The sequence below is a fragment of the Sphaeramia orbicularis genome, chromosome 17 (assembly GCF_902148855.1).
Source record: "Sphaeramia orbicularis chromosome 17, fSphaOr1.1, whole genome shotgun sequence".
Lineage (NCBI taxonomy): Eukaryota > Metazoa > Chordata > Actinopteri > Kurtiformes > Apogonidae > Sphaeramia > Sphaeramia orbicularis.
In genome coordinates, this window is record NC_043973.1 from 44,121,079 (window position 1) to 44,140,512 (window position 19,434).

Here is a 19,434-nt window from a genome sequence, read left to right on the forward strand (position 1 = left end):
AGAAAAAGTGCCTTTAAAAAAAAAAAAAAAAATTGATATCACTGCATTATTATTTTATTCACTAACTTTAATGAACATCTCAATCTGTTGCTTTACAGATTTTTAACCATATGATAATTGCTTTGAATATTAAAAAAATACACTTGTAAATAGTTTTTTAAAGATCTTTGTTTTGCAGGACTTCCACAACCAACACAAGTTTTTCTTTTGTTTTTCAGCTGTTTGCAACACTTCCTTTTTCTGCATAATGCTAAATATTCATTCATACTCCAGGTAATGATTCTCCTTTCCATGACAACATTTACATCATTACAGCTGTATTTTAAAGATGTCTGCGTGTTATCATGTGATTAGTGGTCGTCCCTCTCTCTTTGTCTGTGTTTGATTTGGGGGAAGTGCTTCATCGTCCCCAAAGCCTTTAAAAACACCCGGGGTCGACGGTTTCTTTATGTGGGACAAACGGGACAGAGAGACAACAGAGGTAAGAGATCCTGTTTGGGATTATTTTGACTAAATCTGCACTTCTTTGTTTTTATCCTCTCCCTTAATAGCATCTGAATGTAGCCTACTAATGTTTTTTTTTTTTGTCAAATCTTATTGATTCTTAAATTTTCTAATTCAGCTTTAAACCTTTGACTGACAGGCAGCATTTGTTTAGAGGGTAAAAACATTTTGTGACCTCTTTCCAGATACTCCTGTACTCATTTTGAGCAAATTTCCAGCAAAATCTCTTACATCTCTCAATAAATTCTGTAAAATCAGCCAGAAAATCAGACCCAGTTTGTACAGAGAGTTCAGTTTGTGGGTATAAACATGTTTATCTGTTCACTCTTTGTCTTTTTGCTTGCACGCCTGCCAGATTGTTTGTCCCTTTGCCCCCCGGCATTCTTCTGTCCTTCACTTGTTTGGCCCATAATAAACAGATTATCTCTGCATGTGATGATACAGACAATGAAGTGTTTTTTTTATTATTATTTTGGGATCAGACTAGACTGGCCATTTGGTTCAGGACACAGACCACAGACTGGATCTGTTTTATCCACGGCTGCAGATTCACATCCTGTTCGCTTAAACCATTGGTGTCAAACTCATTTTAGTTCAAAGGGATTCAAAGGATTCAAAGGAGTTTTATTTGTCATTCCATCACAAAGAAGAGAATGAAACTGGTTTCTGAGGACCCATATTTGCCATATGAATAAAATAAATAACTAATAAATAAATGAATACATTAAAAGCGACTAAAACTAAGGCTAATTTAAAATCAGTAAAATATACGTCTAAAATTAAACTTTAAAATACCTACATAAAATAATAGCACATATTCAGGTTCCACATTCAGCCCGATTTGATCTCAACTAGGCCGGACCAGTAAAATAACAACATAATAAATGATAAATAATAGCAAGTCAAATTTTTTCCAGTTTTAGTGCAAAAAAACCAAAACACAACATTAAATTATGGAAATATTTACATTTACATTTCCAGTTTTTTAAGGTTATTCACATCTTTTTTTTTTTTATTGTTTGGATAGTGTGTATCCAAACAATAAAAAAAAAAAAAAAAGATGTGAATAACCTTAAAAAACTGGAATTTCTTAAGATAAATAAGTGGAATTTTAACAATATTATACCTCAACTTAACATTTCTACATGTGCATTACAGATCGGATCTAAAATAGACACAAAACATAGTAACAGACAAAATATTGTTAAAACTGCACTTAATTTTCTTTAGATTTTTCAGGTTGTTCATAATTGTTCAAGTTATTCATATTTAATTGTTAAAGAACAGTTTGCTAATATGAATATTTTCATAATTTAATGCTTTTTTGCACTAAAACAGAGAAAAATTTGGAGCTGTTATTATTCATCGGCATAACGTAATATTTCTTTTCACATTAAACCAAGAAGAAAACTCAGAGTCGTTATTTATTTAAGATGAGATGAGATGAGATGAGATAAGTTAAGATAAGATAAGATAAGATAAGCCTTTATTAGTCCCACAAGGGGAAATTCCAGGTTTACAGCAGCAAAAGTACAAAAGTACATAAGAGCAAAAAAGTGCAAAATCAAAAATAAAGACAAATCAAAAATAAAAAAAGCCGTATATAATTTACAGTGTATGTTATTATGCTGTTATTTTACTTGAGATCATATTGGTTTGTATGTGGAACCTGAACTAAAATGACTTCGACACCCTTGACTGTTAACATCTTCAGTGTAATTTTTGCATATTGTAAACTTTTTCGGGCCGGTTTTGGCCCGCGAGCCGCATGTTTGACCCCCCTGACTTCAATCAACCTGATGAAGTCTAACTGGTGTTTTTCTCCTCCAGTGTGGGCGGCCATCGAGGGACAATGCGTTCTCTCTCGTCGCTGTGGCTGTACGTGGCCCTGCCAGGTCTGGTCTGGGCCTCGCACGTCACTCTGTTGGTAGAAGGCGACAACGATGCCTCCAGGATCTGCAAACCCGCCCCCTACTGGGACATAAAGGGACGTGCGCCCATGACGGAGCTGCTGGGAAATGTGGTTGTTGTGGCGCTGCTGAAGGCCAGCTGACAGTTCTGTCTCACTCAGGCCTCCAAGTAAGAAAACACTGTAGAACAGAGACCACATTCAGCCCAGTGTGATCTGACATGGACCGGACCAGTCAAATAATAACAGTGAAAGAAGTAAAATTACATAATGACAATGTTTCCATCCACAAAGTATCCTTTAATAAATGTGAATAACATGAACAACCTGAAAATTAAAAAAATGTACAGGGTGGGGAAGCAAAATTTACAATGAACATTTAGTTGTTTTTTCTCAGCAGGCACTACGTCAATTGTTTTGAAACCAAACATACATTGATGTCATAATCATACCTAACACTATTATCCATACCTTTTCTGAAACTTTTGCCCATTTTATTTTATTGTATTTCTGTTTTTATTTTTTATTTTATTGTATTTCAAATTTCATCTTATTTCTTGCACTTCAAAAATTCTATGCATAATCAAATATTTTAATGTGCGCTGTTTTTATATTTATTTTTATTTTATTGTATTTCTCTCAAATTTCATTTTATTTCTTGATGTATAATCAAATCTTAATGTATTTTAATATTGTATTTTTTTCTATCAATATGAAGCACTTTGGGCTACAATTTCTGTATAAAAGGTGCTATACAAATAAAGTTTATTATTATTATTATTATTATTATTATTATTATTATTATTATTATTATTATTATATGAGTAATCAGGAAAGCAAACGTCAAAGAGTGTGTGATTTGCTGAATGCACTCGTCACACCAAAGGAGATTTCAAAAATAGTTGGAGTGTCCGTAAAGACTGTTTAGAATGGAAAGAAGAGAATGACTATGAGCAAAACTATTAGGAGAAAGTCTGGAAGATACTATTAAAGAAGAATGGGAGAAGATGTCGCCCAAATATTTGAGGAACACTTGCACAAGTTTCAGGAAGTGTGTGAAGGCAGTTATTGAGAAAGAAGGAGGACACATAGAATAAAAACATTTTCTATTATGTACATTTTCTTGTGGCAAATAAATTCTCATGACTTTCAATAAACTAATTGGTCATACACTGTCTTTCAATCCACTGCCTCAAAATATTGTAAATTTTGCTTCCCCACCCTGTATATAGTATGTCTGTTTATCATTTACACATGTGCATTACAACTAGGGTTGCCAACCATCCCTTGAGAAGAAGAATTGTCCCGTATTTAGAAACAAAAGTATGTATTGAGCTCAAAAGGGACACAGTTTTTCACACACACAAAAAAGGCAAAATAAATTTACCACCTCGGGAGGGGTGAAGGAAATTGGGCCAGCCGGCCCTGCCAATGAGGTGTCCCTTATTAGCTTACCAGCCGTCGTCATGTGTCGTCTGTTACAAAAATTTCAATCGTCTTCTCCGAAACTACATTACCGATTGACTTCAAACTTGGTATACAGCTTCTTTATGATGATGTCAATGAAAGTTAGTGAAATTATTTGGATCCGGATCTGATTCTGGATTTGGTGCGACTTTGAAAAATTTCCCCGTTATAAGACATAGGAAGTGGATGGATGCAATAACTCAGTAAATATAAATGATAAGTGTAAATTTCTACAGTCCAGCCCTGATGGGGAGATGACCAAAACATAATGGCCACATGCTGATCAAGATCTTCTTCTGGATCTGGGAACTTATGGAAAATTTTACATGGGCTCTTATGGGGAAAAAATTTAAATCGTCTTTTTCTCTGAAACTCCAGTTCTGATTGACTTCAAACTTGGTATACAGTGTCTGTATGATGATGTCAACACATGGTATTGCAATTGTTTCAGTCCAGATATGATTCTGGATTTGGTGTGACTTTGAAAAATTTTCCCATTATAAGAGATAGGAAATGGATTGATCCAATAAATCAGTAAGTATCAATGATATCAAGTTGGAATTTCAATTTTTTACAGATCTGATTGGAATATGACCAAAACATGGGCTATTTCTGTAATATAATACACACACAGAACTGGGTGATAATAAATGGCATCTGGATACATTTCCCAAAGCTTTTAATTTGGCCGGTAAGCTACAGGGCCATTGGTCCTATTTTTTTTCTTAAAGCATCATATGACTTTAAACACTAATTTTTCTTCAGATTTGTAAAACCTGAGTGATATCCTAATTATCACTAATCCATTAGGCTTTCCATGATTATGCACCTGAAAAACTTCCCTCATGGTGAACAACTTCAAAGACGACTCCATCATAACCAACGTCCGCTTGTTTACATAACAAACTGAAACATCACTTGGACCTTTTCGGAAATTTTGTTGCTAAGTGCATAGTGGGGGGGGGGGGGGGGGGGGGTAAACATGACAAATTCATGGGGCCAAGCATTTATGGGGGGGCCCATAGAACAGTGGAGGGGTCCAATGGATACAGGCTAGAAGTTGTGAAAATTTTGTGTAAGCTGTATAAGAGAGGCAAAGGAGTTGGACGTTGAAAGCATGTTAAGCTTCAGTTTTGTCTTCACGCTAGTGTAAGTGACATTATGTATTGACACCCCCCCCACCCACACACAAGGGTCCACAATGTTTACCTTTCATGGGGCCCACAGTTGGTAGCGGCACCCCTGAGAATGGGAATTCCATGCAGCAGCAACAAAGATAGCAACCGAGCGAAAGCAGTTTGTCACAAATTCGGCAAGAAAACGAGCCAGATCGCTACAACGTAAGCGTCTCCAGTCCACCAGGGTTCTTTTATAGAATGAGTCTAGTCGGTGGATGGAAGAAAAGGCCACATTTGGGTTCAACACTCGCCAACAGACAGTGAAATTGCTGCTGTGTGGAATTCCCATTCCCACAATACACTTCGTGACAAAATTTCCGAAAAGGGCTGAATGTTGTTTCAGTTAGTTATGTAAACAAGTGAACTGTAATAATGGATCAGATTTATATAGTGCTTTTCTATGAACACATACTCAAAGCGTGCACAGTGGATCCATTATTCATTCACTCTCACATTCTCCCTCTGGTGGTGGTAAACTACATTTGTATCCACAGCTGCCCTGGGGCAGACTGACGGAGGTGTGGCTGCCAGTTTGCGTCTACGGCCCCTCCCACCACCACTGAACATTCACACACATTCATACACCAGTGTGAGTAGCAGCACTGGAGGCAAGGAGGGTGAAGTGTCTGGCCCAAGGACAAAACCGCCAACCCTTCGGCTATTGAACATCCTCCTGAGACCCAGCAGAATAAAAGTTTTAGCTTTTTTTTTATATTAAATAATTGTCTTGATTGAAAATGCCATGATGCAACAATTTTTTCAGATACATCTTTTATTTGTATTTTTTAATGGAATATTCTTTGCAGTGGACAGCATTAGTTTTTTTTGTTTTTTTTTTAGTAAAGCTATAAAATTCTTAGCCCCTGCAGAGGACAAAACTGCATTTCTGGGTCTCAGGAGGATATTGGTCTGTATGTGGAACCTGAACTACACTCATTTTGACACCAATGACTGTTAATATCTTCAGTGTAATTTTTGCATTTTACAAATTCATCCCACGAGGCCTTTGCCAGGTTGGTTTTAACCCAGGGGCCGCATGTTTGACACCCCTGCTGTAGTATATAGTTACACACCATTAAAATAAACGGTAGAAGCTTGATGATTCAGGACTAGTGATATAATCCAAATCCAGGGGAGAGTACTTAAGGAAAGAGCTGTTTCAACAAATTTCATAAGGGTTAACAAAATACATGGTATACTGGAACATTCCTTTTATTGGTATTTGCAGCAGGTATCTAAATGCAGCATCACCGGCTAAATAATGTATGAGGACACATCATGCTGCTGCAGTATGTTGCAGAGCTATAGGAGGGGTCTGCAAATACTTTTTTTATTCATTATATTGCCTATTCATTCCATTTTCAGCCACTTTTCTTCTACTTTAACTTTAGAACTGTCAGAAGTAGCTACTGAATATACCTACAACCACCAACAGGGTCAAACTGAGGCCATAAAAGGATGGTTAATTTACCTGGGTTTTGGTTTTACAGTTAAATTATGTCTAAAATGACGGTAAAATTGAGTATAAAAGAAAAAAAATGTGAGCATATTTGAGAGTTTCATGCATCTCAGTGTCTAATCAATTGATAAATAATTCAACTAAACGTACAAATGGTAGATCACACACTAGTGTTGCCTTTAAACTTTGAATTTTTACACATAAGTGATGCAAAAAAATCAGTGTATTTCTATGTATATACTTATTTAAATCTGGAATCATAATAAAGGTTAACTCACTTTATTATCTCTATAAGGAAATTCAGTGTTTGCATTTTACATAACACAGTACCAAGCATTAGCATTAGCATTAGCTTCCATTGAAGGTGCTTGGAGACTAACTTCAAATCTTAGTCAGCGCCTTGCTCAAGGGCACTGACAAAAGAATCAGGTCTGATCAGGACTTGCACATGGAACTATGTTGCTGTAAAGTAGAACCACAAACCATTACTCCACCAAATGCAAAATATGCAAAACATTTTAACCCTTTCATGCATGAATTCTGAAAAAAAGTGTCTAGTGTTTTTTTTTTTTTTTATTGATTTTCTTACACAAAAACTAAAACTTTAATACATGACCTTATCTGCCATAACAGAAGAAATGTACGGTGCAGTCACTTAATCATCGTTTTTCTTATTTATACAGTTTCCTTTTACAATAAACACTAATTAAAGATAAAATATGACTGCACAAGGGTCTAACAAAGTGGTGGAGTGATTTCATTTCCCAGCATTCTTCATGTTCCTCTGCAGAATCGGAGGCCTGCGTGATAAGCTGAACCGCAGTAACCTGACGGACGTGTCCTTCATGATCGTAAATGAGCGCGAGGCCCTGTCCAGAGCCATGTACTGGGAGCTGAAGAGAAGAGCGCCATCTGGTGTTCCCGTGTATCAGCAAACTCCTTTTCAAAATGACGTATGGGAGGCGCTGGATGGCGATAAAGACGACTTCCTGATCTATGACCGGTACAGTACGGCCAAATGGGAAAACAACGCAATCCACTGACTTTCATATTAAAAGACAAAAAAAAACTCCATGATTTTCCTCTTTTTGCTTTTTTTTTTCTCTCCAGGTGTGGTCTCCTTACCTTTCACATAGTGTTGCCTTTTAGTGTCCTGCATTATCCCTATGTAGAGGCTGCAGTCAGAGCCACCTACTTAAAAAATATCTGCAATTGCACTGTAAGTAAAAACCACAGTGTGCAAACATGCAAAAGCGCCAAAACAATGAAGTTGCACCACTTAAACGGATACAATTATTGATGTTTTTGCATCATTGCAATAGCCCGTTAATGCCTGAATTATATACAAGTATATTAAACATAAATTGTGTTTTCGCTTTCAAGAAGATGCTGAATTAAATGGAGATTGTTAATTTACTATAGCACATAAAACAGATAGAAATTTGGGTATGATGCAAATTTGTCTCAATGGGCATAATGGTCAATAGTAATGAAAAATTTGAGGAAGACTTAAACTATCTAATGGAAACGGTTTGATGTAAATAGAATAGAATAGAATAAGCTTTATTGTCATTGCAAAATACCATTGTGCACTACAATGAAATTTGGTTTTATGCTCTGTATGGTGTTCAAATAAAATGCACACATCAATTATGATACAGTAAAAAAAAAAAAAAAAAAAAAAAAAAAAATCTAAAAATCCTATATTATAAAAGGGAAGTGGACTCTGTGTGTCTCGGACATCATACAAAATCTGTTTAGTGCTGACTGCTGCAGTTTGACATGCTTATGTATTTTTGGTCGAGGAATAGACTAGTGAAAATGGCAAGTTGATGGACCAATATTTTGGGAGATATTAGTAATTCTGGAACACACTGGCCTCCCAATGGCCAATCGTGTTGCTATGTCCAGAATCAAAGAATCATCACTGAAGTGGGTTACCTAGCAACAGTTAAACAATAGTGACACGTTGCCATGGCGTTAAACTTCATGTGCAGAAACAGACATGCCAGCTGAGAGGTTATTCAACTGAAAATGCCAGTGGAATTTACCAAGAAAGTGGAAGAATGAACTGGATCACTGGTCAACATGCTAGTATATACACTACAAACAAAAAGTTATGGATATTTTTAATTTCTGGGCTATTTTTTTCAGTTGGGATTCTTGCACAGCTCTTTTTAGGTTTTTTGAGTGTGAACTGAATTGAAACATATTTTTTTGGTTTTATTTACAAATGGCAAAATTGACCCAAAAAAAAAGACAAAAAAAAGAAATATCCATAACTTTTTGTTTGTAGTGTATATAAATAGTTAGAAATTTAAAAGTTAAAAGTTAAAAGTTAAAAATGAGACACACACACACACACACACACAAGTGAGTCCAGTATCAAAATGTGCAGAATATACAGGTGACAGTAACAACTATAATGTTAAGTCTTTTTAAGTTAAGTGGGTAGCGCAGGGGTGTCAAACTCCGGTCTTCGAGGGCTGGTATCCTGCATGTTTTAGATATTTCCCTTTTCCATCACACCTGGAAGCCATTACATCATTATCAGGCTTCTGCAGAGCATGATAATGAACTGATCATTAATTGAACCAGGTGTGCTGGAAGAGGGAAATATCTAAAACATGCATTATATACCAACCCTCCAGGACTGGAGTTTGACACCTCTGGGGTAATGCAACGTCCTGAGTATTACAGTTGACGTCGAAGGGATAATTTTACATAGATATAACACAAAAATAATATCAAATCTGTTCAACTGCCATAATATAATGTAACATAATACCTGTCTTTTTCTTTCCCCAGGCCAGTGTTATGAATGAGACAGCACAGTATCACCTCAACCAGACAGTACACAATAATTCAACTGACTTAGGAGACCCAGAAGAACCTGATATTACACCCGGAACACACCAGAACCGCCACCATCACCATCATCACCATCATCCTCATCATCATCATCATCATCATCCTCCACCAACCAATCACCGGAATCAGCATCAAATCAATTCTACAAGTCAGAATTCCACTGTTCATTCCCATACTCACCATCCCCACACTCATCCTCCACATAACCACCGTCACAACTAGGATTCCACTTAATTAACTCCTGTTTTTAGTTGCTCCTCTCTCCATTGTTTTCACTGATGAGGCTGTTTTTTTTTTTTTTTTTTTTTTTTAATCAGTGACTCGACTGCAGTTTCTCTGCTGGCATTTCCACCCCTCGCTGCTCTGTGTGGATAAAAAGTCCGGTTCTGCCCTGTTGTCTCCCGTTAATGAAGTCTGCGGTGGAAAACCTGCCTGCAGGAGGCTGCAGATGGATGCATGTGGAGCAGGGTTGGACTTAATGGTACTGGTACCCACACAGAGCCACAGGATGGGGGGGGGCGGCTGTGGAGAAAACCTCAGTCTGGTCACTGATAGAAACACGTTCCTCTTTTCAGTTTCAGCTGCTCTCAATTGTTTTTCCTGATTTTCTCTGATAATACATCACTGTAATAGTACTAACCCACTGTATTCAATATGTAAAATAAATCACACAGTCAGATGTCACTTACAGTCATTTATTTTTGTTTTGTGTTGAGAAATAAACGAAGAGTGAATCAAAGCGTTTTCGTAGTGGTTTATTCTGCTCTACTTTATCTAAATTTAAGACATACAGGGTGGGGAAGCAAAATTTACAATGAACATTTAGTTGTTTTTTCTCAGCAGGCACTACGTCAATTGTTTTGAAACCAAACATATATTGATGTCATAATCATACCTAACACTATCATCCATACCTTTTCAGAAACTTTTGCCCATATGAGTAATCAGGAAAGCAAACGTCAAAGAGTGTGTGATTTGCTGAATGCACTCGTCACACCAAAGGAGATTTCAAAAATAGTTGGAGTGTCCATAAAGACTGTTTATAATGGAAAGAAGAGAATGACTATGAGCAAAACTATTACGAGAAAGTCTGGAAGATACTATTAAAGAAGAATGGGAGAAGTTGTCACCCGAATATTTGAGGAACACTTGCGCAAGTTTCAGGAAGAGTGTGAAGGCAGTTATTGAGAAAGAAGGAGGACACATAGAATAAAAACATTTTCTATTATGGAAATTTTGTTGTGGCAAATAAATTCTCATGACTTTCAATAAACTAATTGGTCATACACTGTCTTTCAATCCCTGCCTCAAAATATTGTAAATTTTGCTTCCCCACCCTGTATTTCATCTTTTTTTTGACATTTAGTAAATATCGGTGAAGTTCTGTGCATATGTTCAATGGAAAAGTGACTACTGTTGTTCTTTTATATGGCTGGTACTGTTTATTTATTTTAGGGATGCACCGATGCCGATACCAGTATCAAGTATCGGTATGATACTGAGCTTATGTACTTTTACTAGTACTCGTAAAAATACTTTGATATAACCGCACCGATACCACTTACGACACTTATGCGTGACATTCACATTTAAGTGCAGCAGGTATGCAGCGGAGGAGTAATGTCAGCAGTGTGGAGATTTTTCAAAATAAACAACAGTGACAAAAGTAATGCTGACTGCAAGTAACGTTAAAGAAACAGACGGATACGGACGGAGCGTTCTGTCCGTCCTCCGCGTACATAATTCCATCCGTTTTCCAGGTGATCTCGAATGCGCACCCAAATGGAGAATACCAGCGGGAACCGTGGAGGTAGAGGATCTGTTCAAAGAGCCACTGTGTGAGTTAGAGAAAAACTACTGACACATTTATGACAACTACCCAGGGCTGGGCTGGTTTCTGTCCTACTTATAATACTATGGAGGTTCGAAGCGGTGTGAACCACCACCAGTGGAAGTGAAAACAAAACTTATGGCTCATTTATCTTTTCCCTACCTCATGAAACTTCACTTTTAAACCTTACCAGTGAAGACGCTCCGACATTAGTATCACAGTAGTATTACCTCTGCTGTCTCCATGTTTGTTATTACTGACTTTCTTCTTCTTTTTCTCAAAAAAGTTTACTTTTCTTCGTGGTATTTGTCCAGTATGGTTAATTAAGAGTGGCGCCCCCTGATGGATTGATTGAGAAACGCTCATTCCAACACATTAAATGTCAGTAGCAGCACTTTGTTCCAGTCAGACTAATGACAACAACAGTAAAGCACATTTTCAAAAGTAACTAAGAACTGGAATGGTATTATTAAGTACTCATATCAGTACTCGGTATTGGCAAGTAATCAAATGTAAGTACTTGTACTTGTACTCAGTCTGGAAAAAAGTGGTATCGGTGCATCCCTAATTTATTACCTCCACCAAGGATTGGCAGAGGTTGTGTTTTCATCGGGGTTTGTCTGTTTATTTGCAAGATAACTCAAGGTTAAGGATGGATTTTGATGAAATTTTCAGGAAATGTTGATACTGGCACAAGGAGCAAATGACTAAATTTTGGTGGTGATTGGGGGGGGATGGGGGGCTGATCTGCTTTGGCAGAGGTCTGCGCTCTCAAAGTGCTTTTCTAGTTTCAATTTTATATTCCTCATTCATAACCCTCAACAACAAATGAACAAATGATATTGTAGATGTCGCTCTAAAATGAACAGAGACCTTTCTGTCCACTTCTTTATGACATTTCAGAACTTTTTTTTCCATATGTTTTCCTTTTGTAATAACTCTCGGGTAACACTGACAAAATGCCATGCAGTGACACACCGAATGCCAACATTTGACAGGCGTGGCAACAGTAACCAAGGGAGGCGGGGCTTATTGTAAAGTGAATTGAGAGGTGAGAATAGCCCTATATGTTACAACAGTCTGACAAAAGCAGTGTTAGTCCAATCTGTGTTTATTTTATAATTGATTTTAAAAAAGAAATGGATGACAAGTGTCTTTGCTGAGACGAATGATTACTCAAATCTGCTTTTCTTGACTTTGAGGATAAGCTGAGAGGTCAAAGGTGCAGTGTTCTGCATTACTGTGGATCACTGTCAAACTGGATTACATGGGGAGGTACCTGAGCTGCTACGCTGGTAAAAGACGCACGCTGCCACATGTCAGGCATTAGCCACAGTACACACAGGTAGAGTACTCAGCTCTGGCATGGAGTATGATTTAATTTAAGGACAACAACAACAACAACAACAACAACAACAACGACAGAAAGCTGCCATCAGAATGGAGGTAAGTTCAAGTACAATTTCCAGGATAATTACAACATCCTGCAGGAGAACGATATAGTAACCGGACTTTAAAGCATACATACATGTAGGACTTAAAGGGGTCTTATTTCGCTAAAAACACTTTTATTAGTCTTTGGTTCATTTATTTGTGTATTTGGACCCTAATAGTTCATATAGTTTGAATGTGAACCGTCCAGGTGCTGCAAAACTATCTTTATATTAATTCCGGCAAAAATCGAGTTGATTTCTACAACCTGTTTTAATTCCTGCTTAATTTTTTTTACGTTTTATAACTAGTTACGTCACGACATTTGCACATATAAGGTCAAGACTTCCGATGAACATTTCTCCGAGTATGACATAATTGTTTATCAGCAGCAGTGGTTGAAGATGGACCCGTGGAGTTGAATTAATGAAGAGTTCAGACCCAAGGAGTGCATTTACAGTTTATGGAGACCACAGGGAAAAGATTTAAAATACATGATTGCATTTAAAAAAAGCAAATTATCACTTCTTTGCTGGATTTTTGGATGTATGACTCTCAGTTTTAGTTGTTTTGCATCAAAAATTGGCACAAACAGATGTAACACAAGGGAGTCAGTAAAGTTAATGCACATATATTGACAACAATAAGGTTGAAAATGCAAAGTTAAACAGTTGTAACAGATAATAACCTTTCTATTTTGATGTCCTAGAATAGGTTAACCCATAAAGACCCAGCCCTACTTTTATGTCAGTTCCAAAATGATATTTTCTCTATATCTAACCTTTCTGAAGTGAGTTATCACCATTTATTTATAATATTATCCTCTGTATTTCATATTTTATCATAATAAATCAGGTATTTTCCTGTATTTAATTCGCTGATTTTGTAGATGTTCATAAAAGCTCAGATTAAAGTTCAGGGTTATTATATCAAAAACAGCGAAAATTGAAGAAAAAGGGATTCTCTTCAATGAAATCTATCATTAACTGAGCATAAAAAACAAGTGTTTCCATCTGCTGTCATTGATCCAACTCCATGGGTTTTAATGGTGAATCAATGTGGTAGAAGATGATGGTGTTTCCATAGTAACTACGGAGCCTCTGAATGTCCAAATGGGTCATAACTGATGGCCATAAAAAGATGACAAACTGTATTTTACACCAATTATTTACATGTATTGATAGGATTAATGGATCAACAGGTATTAAACAGTTTTGATCAGTAGATGCTTTTGATTGGTGGGGATTTTTTGTGACTTTTGTGGCAGTTCCCAAATTAATTTTTCTCTAGATTTAACCTTTTTTTTTTTTTTTTTTTTTTTAACCCTTTCATGCATACTGGTCACTACAGTGGACAGCTATTCTTTAGCTGTTCTCTTGTATATTCATGGATTTTGTTATTCTTTTCATTGTTTTTTTTTTTTTTTTTTTACACATATCTTTATTAAAGTTTTAAGACACTACATATCTTTTCTGACATGAATTGGTAACAATTTGTAGATCTCTCCTGAGCATAAACCCCCAGAATCACAAGCCCTCCCCATAGTTTTCACACAATTTATCACTAAATTCATGTTTCTTTGCATCAAAAATTAAACGTGTGGTGTCCAGCTGAGAGGACATTTTTGCAACTTAATGAAAAATAGGTTCATAAGAATTTTTGTTTTTCATTATTTATACTGAACAAAAATATAAATGCACGACTTTTGTTTTTGCTCCCATTTTTCATGAGCTGAACTGAAAGATCTAAAACTTTTTCTGTGTACACACAAGGTTTATTTCTCTCAAATATTGCTCACAAATCTGTCTAAATTTGTGTTAGTGAACACTTCTTCTTTGCTGAGATAATCCATCCACCTCACAGGTGTGGCATATCAAGATGCTGATTAGACAGCATGATTTTTGCACAGGTGTGCCTTAGGCTGGCCACAATAAAAAGCCACTCTAAAATGTGCAGTTTTATCACACAGCACAATACCACAGATGTCACAAGTTTTGAGGGAATATGCAGTTGGCATGCTGACTTCAGGAATCTCCACCAGAGCTTTTGCCTGTGAATTGAATGTTCATTTCTCTACCATAAGCCATCTGCAAAGGTGTTTCAGAGAATTCATGAAGAAGACTGTGCGAGGAAAATGGTGGTCACACCAAATACTGACTGGTTTTCTGACCCCCCTGGACCACCCAATACAGTGAAACTGCACATTTTAGAGTGGCTTTTTATTGTGGCCAGCTTAAGTCACACCTGTGCAATAATCCTGCTGTCTAATCAGCATCTTGATCTGCCACACCTGTGAGGTGGATGGATTATCTCAGCAAAGGACAAAGGAGAAGTGCTCACTAACACAGATTTAGACAAATTTATGAACAATATTTGAGAGAAATAGGCCTTTTGTGTACATAGAAAAAGTTTTAGATCTTTGCGTTCAGCTCATGAACGTGAACGTGCATTTATATTTTTGTTCAGTGTATTTATATTTTTTTAAATGTATTTTTGAATTTTTTTTGAATTTTTTTGAATTTTATTTTTATTATTTTTATTTATTTTTCAGAAGAAATTTTTCAATCGCATTGTTTTTTTTTCATGCGTAAAGAGGAATAAAAACACTCAGGAAAAAAATTTGATTAAGGTTCTCATAATTCATGCATGAAAGGGTTAAAGGGATTTATCACCATTTATTATATATTATATACTGTGTTTTGCAGGTTTTTTCCAGTGAAAATCATATATTTTTCTGTATTTAATTCACTGATTATGTAGATGTTCATAAATATGTATATTGTTCAAAAAATAATGTTTAAAAAATATCTGATGACCATGAAAATATGACAAACTGTATTTTACACCAGTTATTTACATGTGTTGATAGAATTAGTGGATCAACAAGTATTAAACATTTTAGATCAGTAGATGGTTTTGGTCAGTGATGGATGTTTGGGTCTATATGGGTTAAGAATAAGCAGAAATAACTGCAGTAAGGAGTAAAATGAAGTTTATTTTATTTCATTGGTTTATTTAATAGGGACCATGCACATTTATGAACATTGCTGTATAAAAAAATACACTCATATAAATATGCCAGATTTAGTAAAAATAACTCCTTTTACTTGTACTTTTTGAACCTGTTCATTGTGTTAACACATTTTTTAATCACATATTTAGAGAATGCATTTGCTAATTGCTTGTGTTTTCTCTGCCTTTTCCTTGGGATTCTGGTGAGCTATGAATTTGCTCACACCTACAACACACCTCTACCAAATCAACCTGATGAGCACATTTGTTGACGTGCAGACAGAAGACAGCTGTAGTGTCAATTTTGAGTGTTTCCGAGAAGGTTTCCGATTTGGTTCAAAGATGTGAAAGTGTGAAAACCTGACAGATCTTTGGTTGTTCCATCTATATTATGGCTGATTTTACTACACTTATTATAGTCTTGCTTTTATGTCGCTCTGGGATGACTTTGGCCTGTATTTTATCTACATTTTAACTTATTCTTAATCTGTTTTAGTATTTTTTTTAGACTTATACGACTGCAGATGAAAAATAACAATTAGGCCAACTCTGGTGCATTTACAACTACCAATGCAAAATGCCACTGTTAAATAAACCAATAAAATAAAATAAATAAAATATTAACTATTAACTATGAACAGTGACTTTTTAGAATGGCTATTGTCACGTTGTTTGTTGCGATTTGATCAAACTAATTGTTTTCACCGCATGTTTTTTTTTTTTTTTTTTTCAATTTCTTACCTAGTTTTACTGTTCAGGCTGTTATTGTCACCTTTGCCTCATTAAATTACAGTCTACCTTGTCGCTCACAGAGTAGCTCCACCCAATTTTTTAGTGTGTATGTAATTTCCCCCGGAACATTTTTGGCATTGCTTTGTGGCAGGATTGTTTTGGGTGAAACTGCCAGCGAGTTCAGCAGACAAATATGTATTCACCTGACTGACATTTACAGGCAATAAGAGTTAAAACTGGTTAAAAATGTAACTATGGAGCCAAAATAAAGGTTAATATCAAGATAATGTTCTGGAGTCACAAACAGATGTCGCAATTAGGTATCTGGAAGATGAGGCGAAAGGCAAGGCAAGGCAAGTTTATTTGTATAGCACATTTCAGCAACAAGGCAATTCAAGGTGCTTCACACAGGACATTGAAATAAAAGAAACAAAAAGAAACACATTTAAAACATTATAAAAGAAACATGTAAAAGGTGATTAAAAACAGGGAGTAATAAAACAACACATAAAATAAAAAAAAAAAAAAATAGAATAAAATAAAAATAAAAACACACACATATTAAAATAAGAGTTGCAGTGCAGAGTTTCAAAGAGAATATAAAGTTTAAAAAGTCAAAAGCCTTTTAGTCAAAGGCAGCAGTGAACAGGTGAGTCTTTAACCTTGACTTAAAAGAACTCAGACTCTCAGCAGACCTGATATTTTCTGGTAGTTTGTTCCAGATATATGGAGCATAGAAAAGGCATAACTTCATTTTAGAGGAGTTCCAAGTAAAACACCTTTTCCCCACTATTCCCCCAGCTGTACACATTAATTCAACAATATATCAGGATGGAATAGACTTTATTTATCCCACTGTGGGAAAATTAAAGTGTCATAGCAGCATTTACAGTAAAGTGAGCGTAACAGTTAACAATCATCAACAAAGAGTTGGAGTCATGACTGCAAATAATGTAGCTTTAATTAAAGGCTGAATAACCTTCCACTGCAGTAATGTCATGCATGAAAGGGTTAAGAACACAGGAGTGTCATCAGGCTGATTTGGTGCAGGTTTGTACCAGGTCTCACCATAGTTCACCATCAGCCCAACAGAAGGACGTTCTACATATTAACCCAAAAAGACCCAGTGCTACTACTGTGTCACTTCCCAAATGATTTTTCTCTATATTCAATCTTTCTTAAGTGATTTTACACCATTTATTGTGGTATTATCTTCTTTACTTTGTGTTTTTTCAGTGAAAATCACATAATTTCCTGTATTCAATTCACTGATTATGTAGATGTTTGTAAAAGCTCAGATTAACATTGAGGCTTATTAAATAAAAAACAGAGAAAACTGACTTTTTCAGCAAAGATATAAATAACTGAACATAAACCCAGTGTCTCCATCCACTTTCATTGATCCAACTTCATTGGTTTTACAGGTGAATCGATGTTGTAGAAGATGAGGGTGTTTCCATGGTAACTACGGAGCCTCTGAACGTCCAAATGAGTCATATTTGATGACCATGAAAAGATGATAAACTGTATTTTACACCAATTATTTACATGTATTGATAGAATTAGTGGATCAGCAGGTATTAAACAGTTTAGATCAGTAGATGCTTTTGGTTGGTGGTTGCTTGTGACTTTTGTGGCAGTTCACAAATTAATTTTTCTCTAGATTTAACCTTTTTTAAGTGATTTATCATCAGTTATTATATATTATGTGCTGTGTCCTGCAGGTTTTTTTCAGTGAAAATCATATATTTTTTCTGTATTTAATTTACTGATTATGTAGATGTTCATAAAAGCTCAGATTAACATTGAAGGTTATTATATCAAAAACAGAGAAAACTGAAAAAAAACCTGACTTTTTCAGCAAAGATTTCAATAATTGAACATAAAATAAGTGTCTCCATTCACTTTCATTGATCCAACTCCATGGGTTTTACTAGTGAATCAATGTTGTAAAATATGACTGGGTTTCCATGGTAACTACAGAGCCTCTGTACGTGCAAATGGGTCATATCTGATGACCATGAAAAGACAACAAACTGTATTTTACAACAATTATTTACATGTATTGATAGAATTAGTGGATCAACAAGTATTAAACAGTTTAGATCAGTAGATGCTTTTGGTTGGTGGTTGCTTGTGACTTTTGTGGCAGTTCACAAATTAATTTTTCTCTAGATTTAACCTTTTTTAAGTGATTTATCATCAGTTATTATGTATTATGTGCTGTGTCCTGCAGGTTTTTTTCAGTGAAAATCATATCTTTTTCTGTATTTAATTTACTGATTATGTAGATGTTCATAAAAGCTCAGATTAACATTGAAGGTTATTATATCAAAAACAGAGAAAACTGAAAAAAAAATTGACTTTTTCAGCAAAGATTTCAATAATTGAACATAAAATAAGTGTCTCCATTCACTGTCATTGATCCAACTCCATGGGTTTTACTAGTGAATCAATGTTGTAAAAGATGACTGGGTTTCCATGGTAACCACAGAGCCTCTGTACGTGCAAATGGGTCATATCTGATGACCATGAAAAGACAACAAACTGTATTTTACAACAATTATTTACATGTATTGATAGAATTAGTGGATCAACAAGTATTAAACAGTTTAGATCAGTAGATGCTTTTGGTTGGTGGTTGCTTGTGACTTTTGTGGCAGTTCACAAATTAATTTTTCTCTAGATTTAACCTTTTTTAAGTGATTTATCATCAGTTATTATGTATTATGTGCTGTGTCCTGCAGGTTTTTTTCAGTGAAAATCATATCTTTTTCTGTATTTAATTTACTGATTATGTAGATGTTCATAAAAGCTCAGATTAACATTGAAGGTTATTATATCAAAAACAGAGAAAACTGAAAAAAAAATTGACTTTTTCAGCAAAGATTTCAATAATTGAACATAAAATAAGTGTCTCCATTCACTGTCATTGATCCAAGTCCATGGGTTTTACTAGTGAATCAATGTTGTAAAAGATGACTGGGTTTCCATGGTAACCACAGAGCCTCTGTACGTGCAAATGGGTCATATCTGATGA

At 35.6% G+C, this 19,434-nt stretch overlaps 2 protein-coding genes across 2 annotated transcripts in view; both read left to right on the forward strand.

Annotated features, from left to right (window-relative positions):
* Positions 1-354: 354 nt before the first annotated feature.
* selenop2 (selenoprotein P2) lies at positions 355-10,127 on the forward strand. The gene is made up of 5 exons (XM_030159856.1): positions 355-481; positions 2,335-2,583; positions 7,308-7,520; positions 7,628-7,736; positions 9,326-10,127. The coding sequence occupies exons 2-5, from the start codon at positions 2,357-2,359 to the stop codon at positions 9,608-9,610; spliced, it is 834 nt and encodes a 277-aa protein (XP_030015716.1). The 5' UTR covers positions 355-481; positions 2,335-2,356; the 3' UTR covers positions 9,611-10,127.
* A 2,398-nt stretch (positions 10,128-12,525) lies between these two features.
* The window catches only part of elovl8a (ELOVL fatty acid elongase 8a), a 32,353-nt gene continuing 25,444 nt past the window's right edge, over positions 12,526-19,434 (forward strand). The window contains exon 1 of the mRNA XM_030159857.1: positions 12,526-12,665. Coding sequence (XP_030015717.1) covers positions 12,660-12,665 — 6 coding nt within the window. The 5' untranslated portion in view covers positions 12,526-12,659. The remainder of the gene's footprint in view (positions 12,666-19,434) is intronic.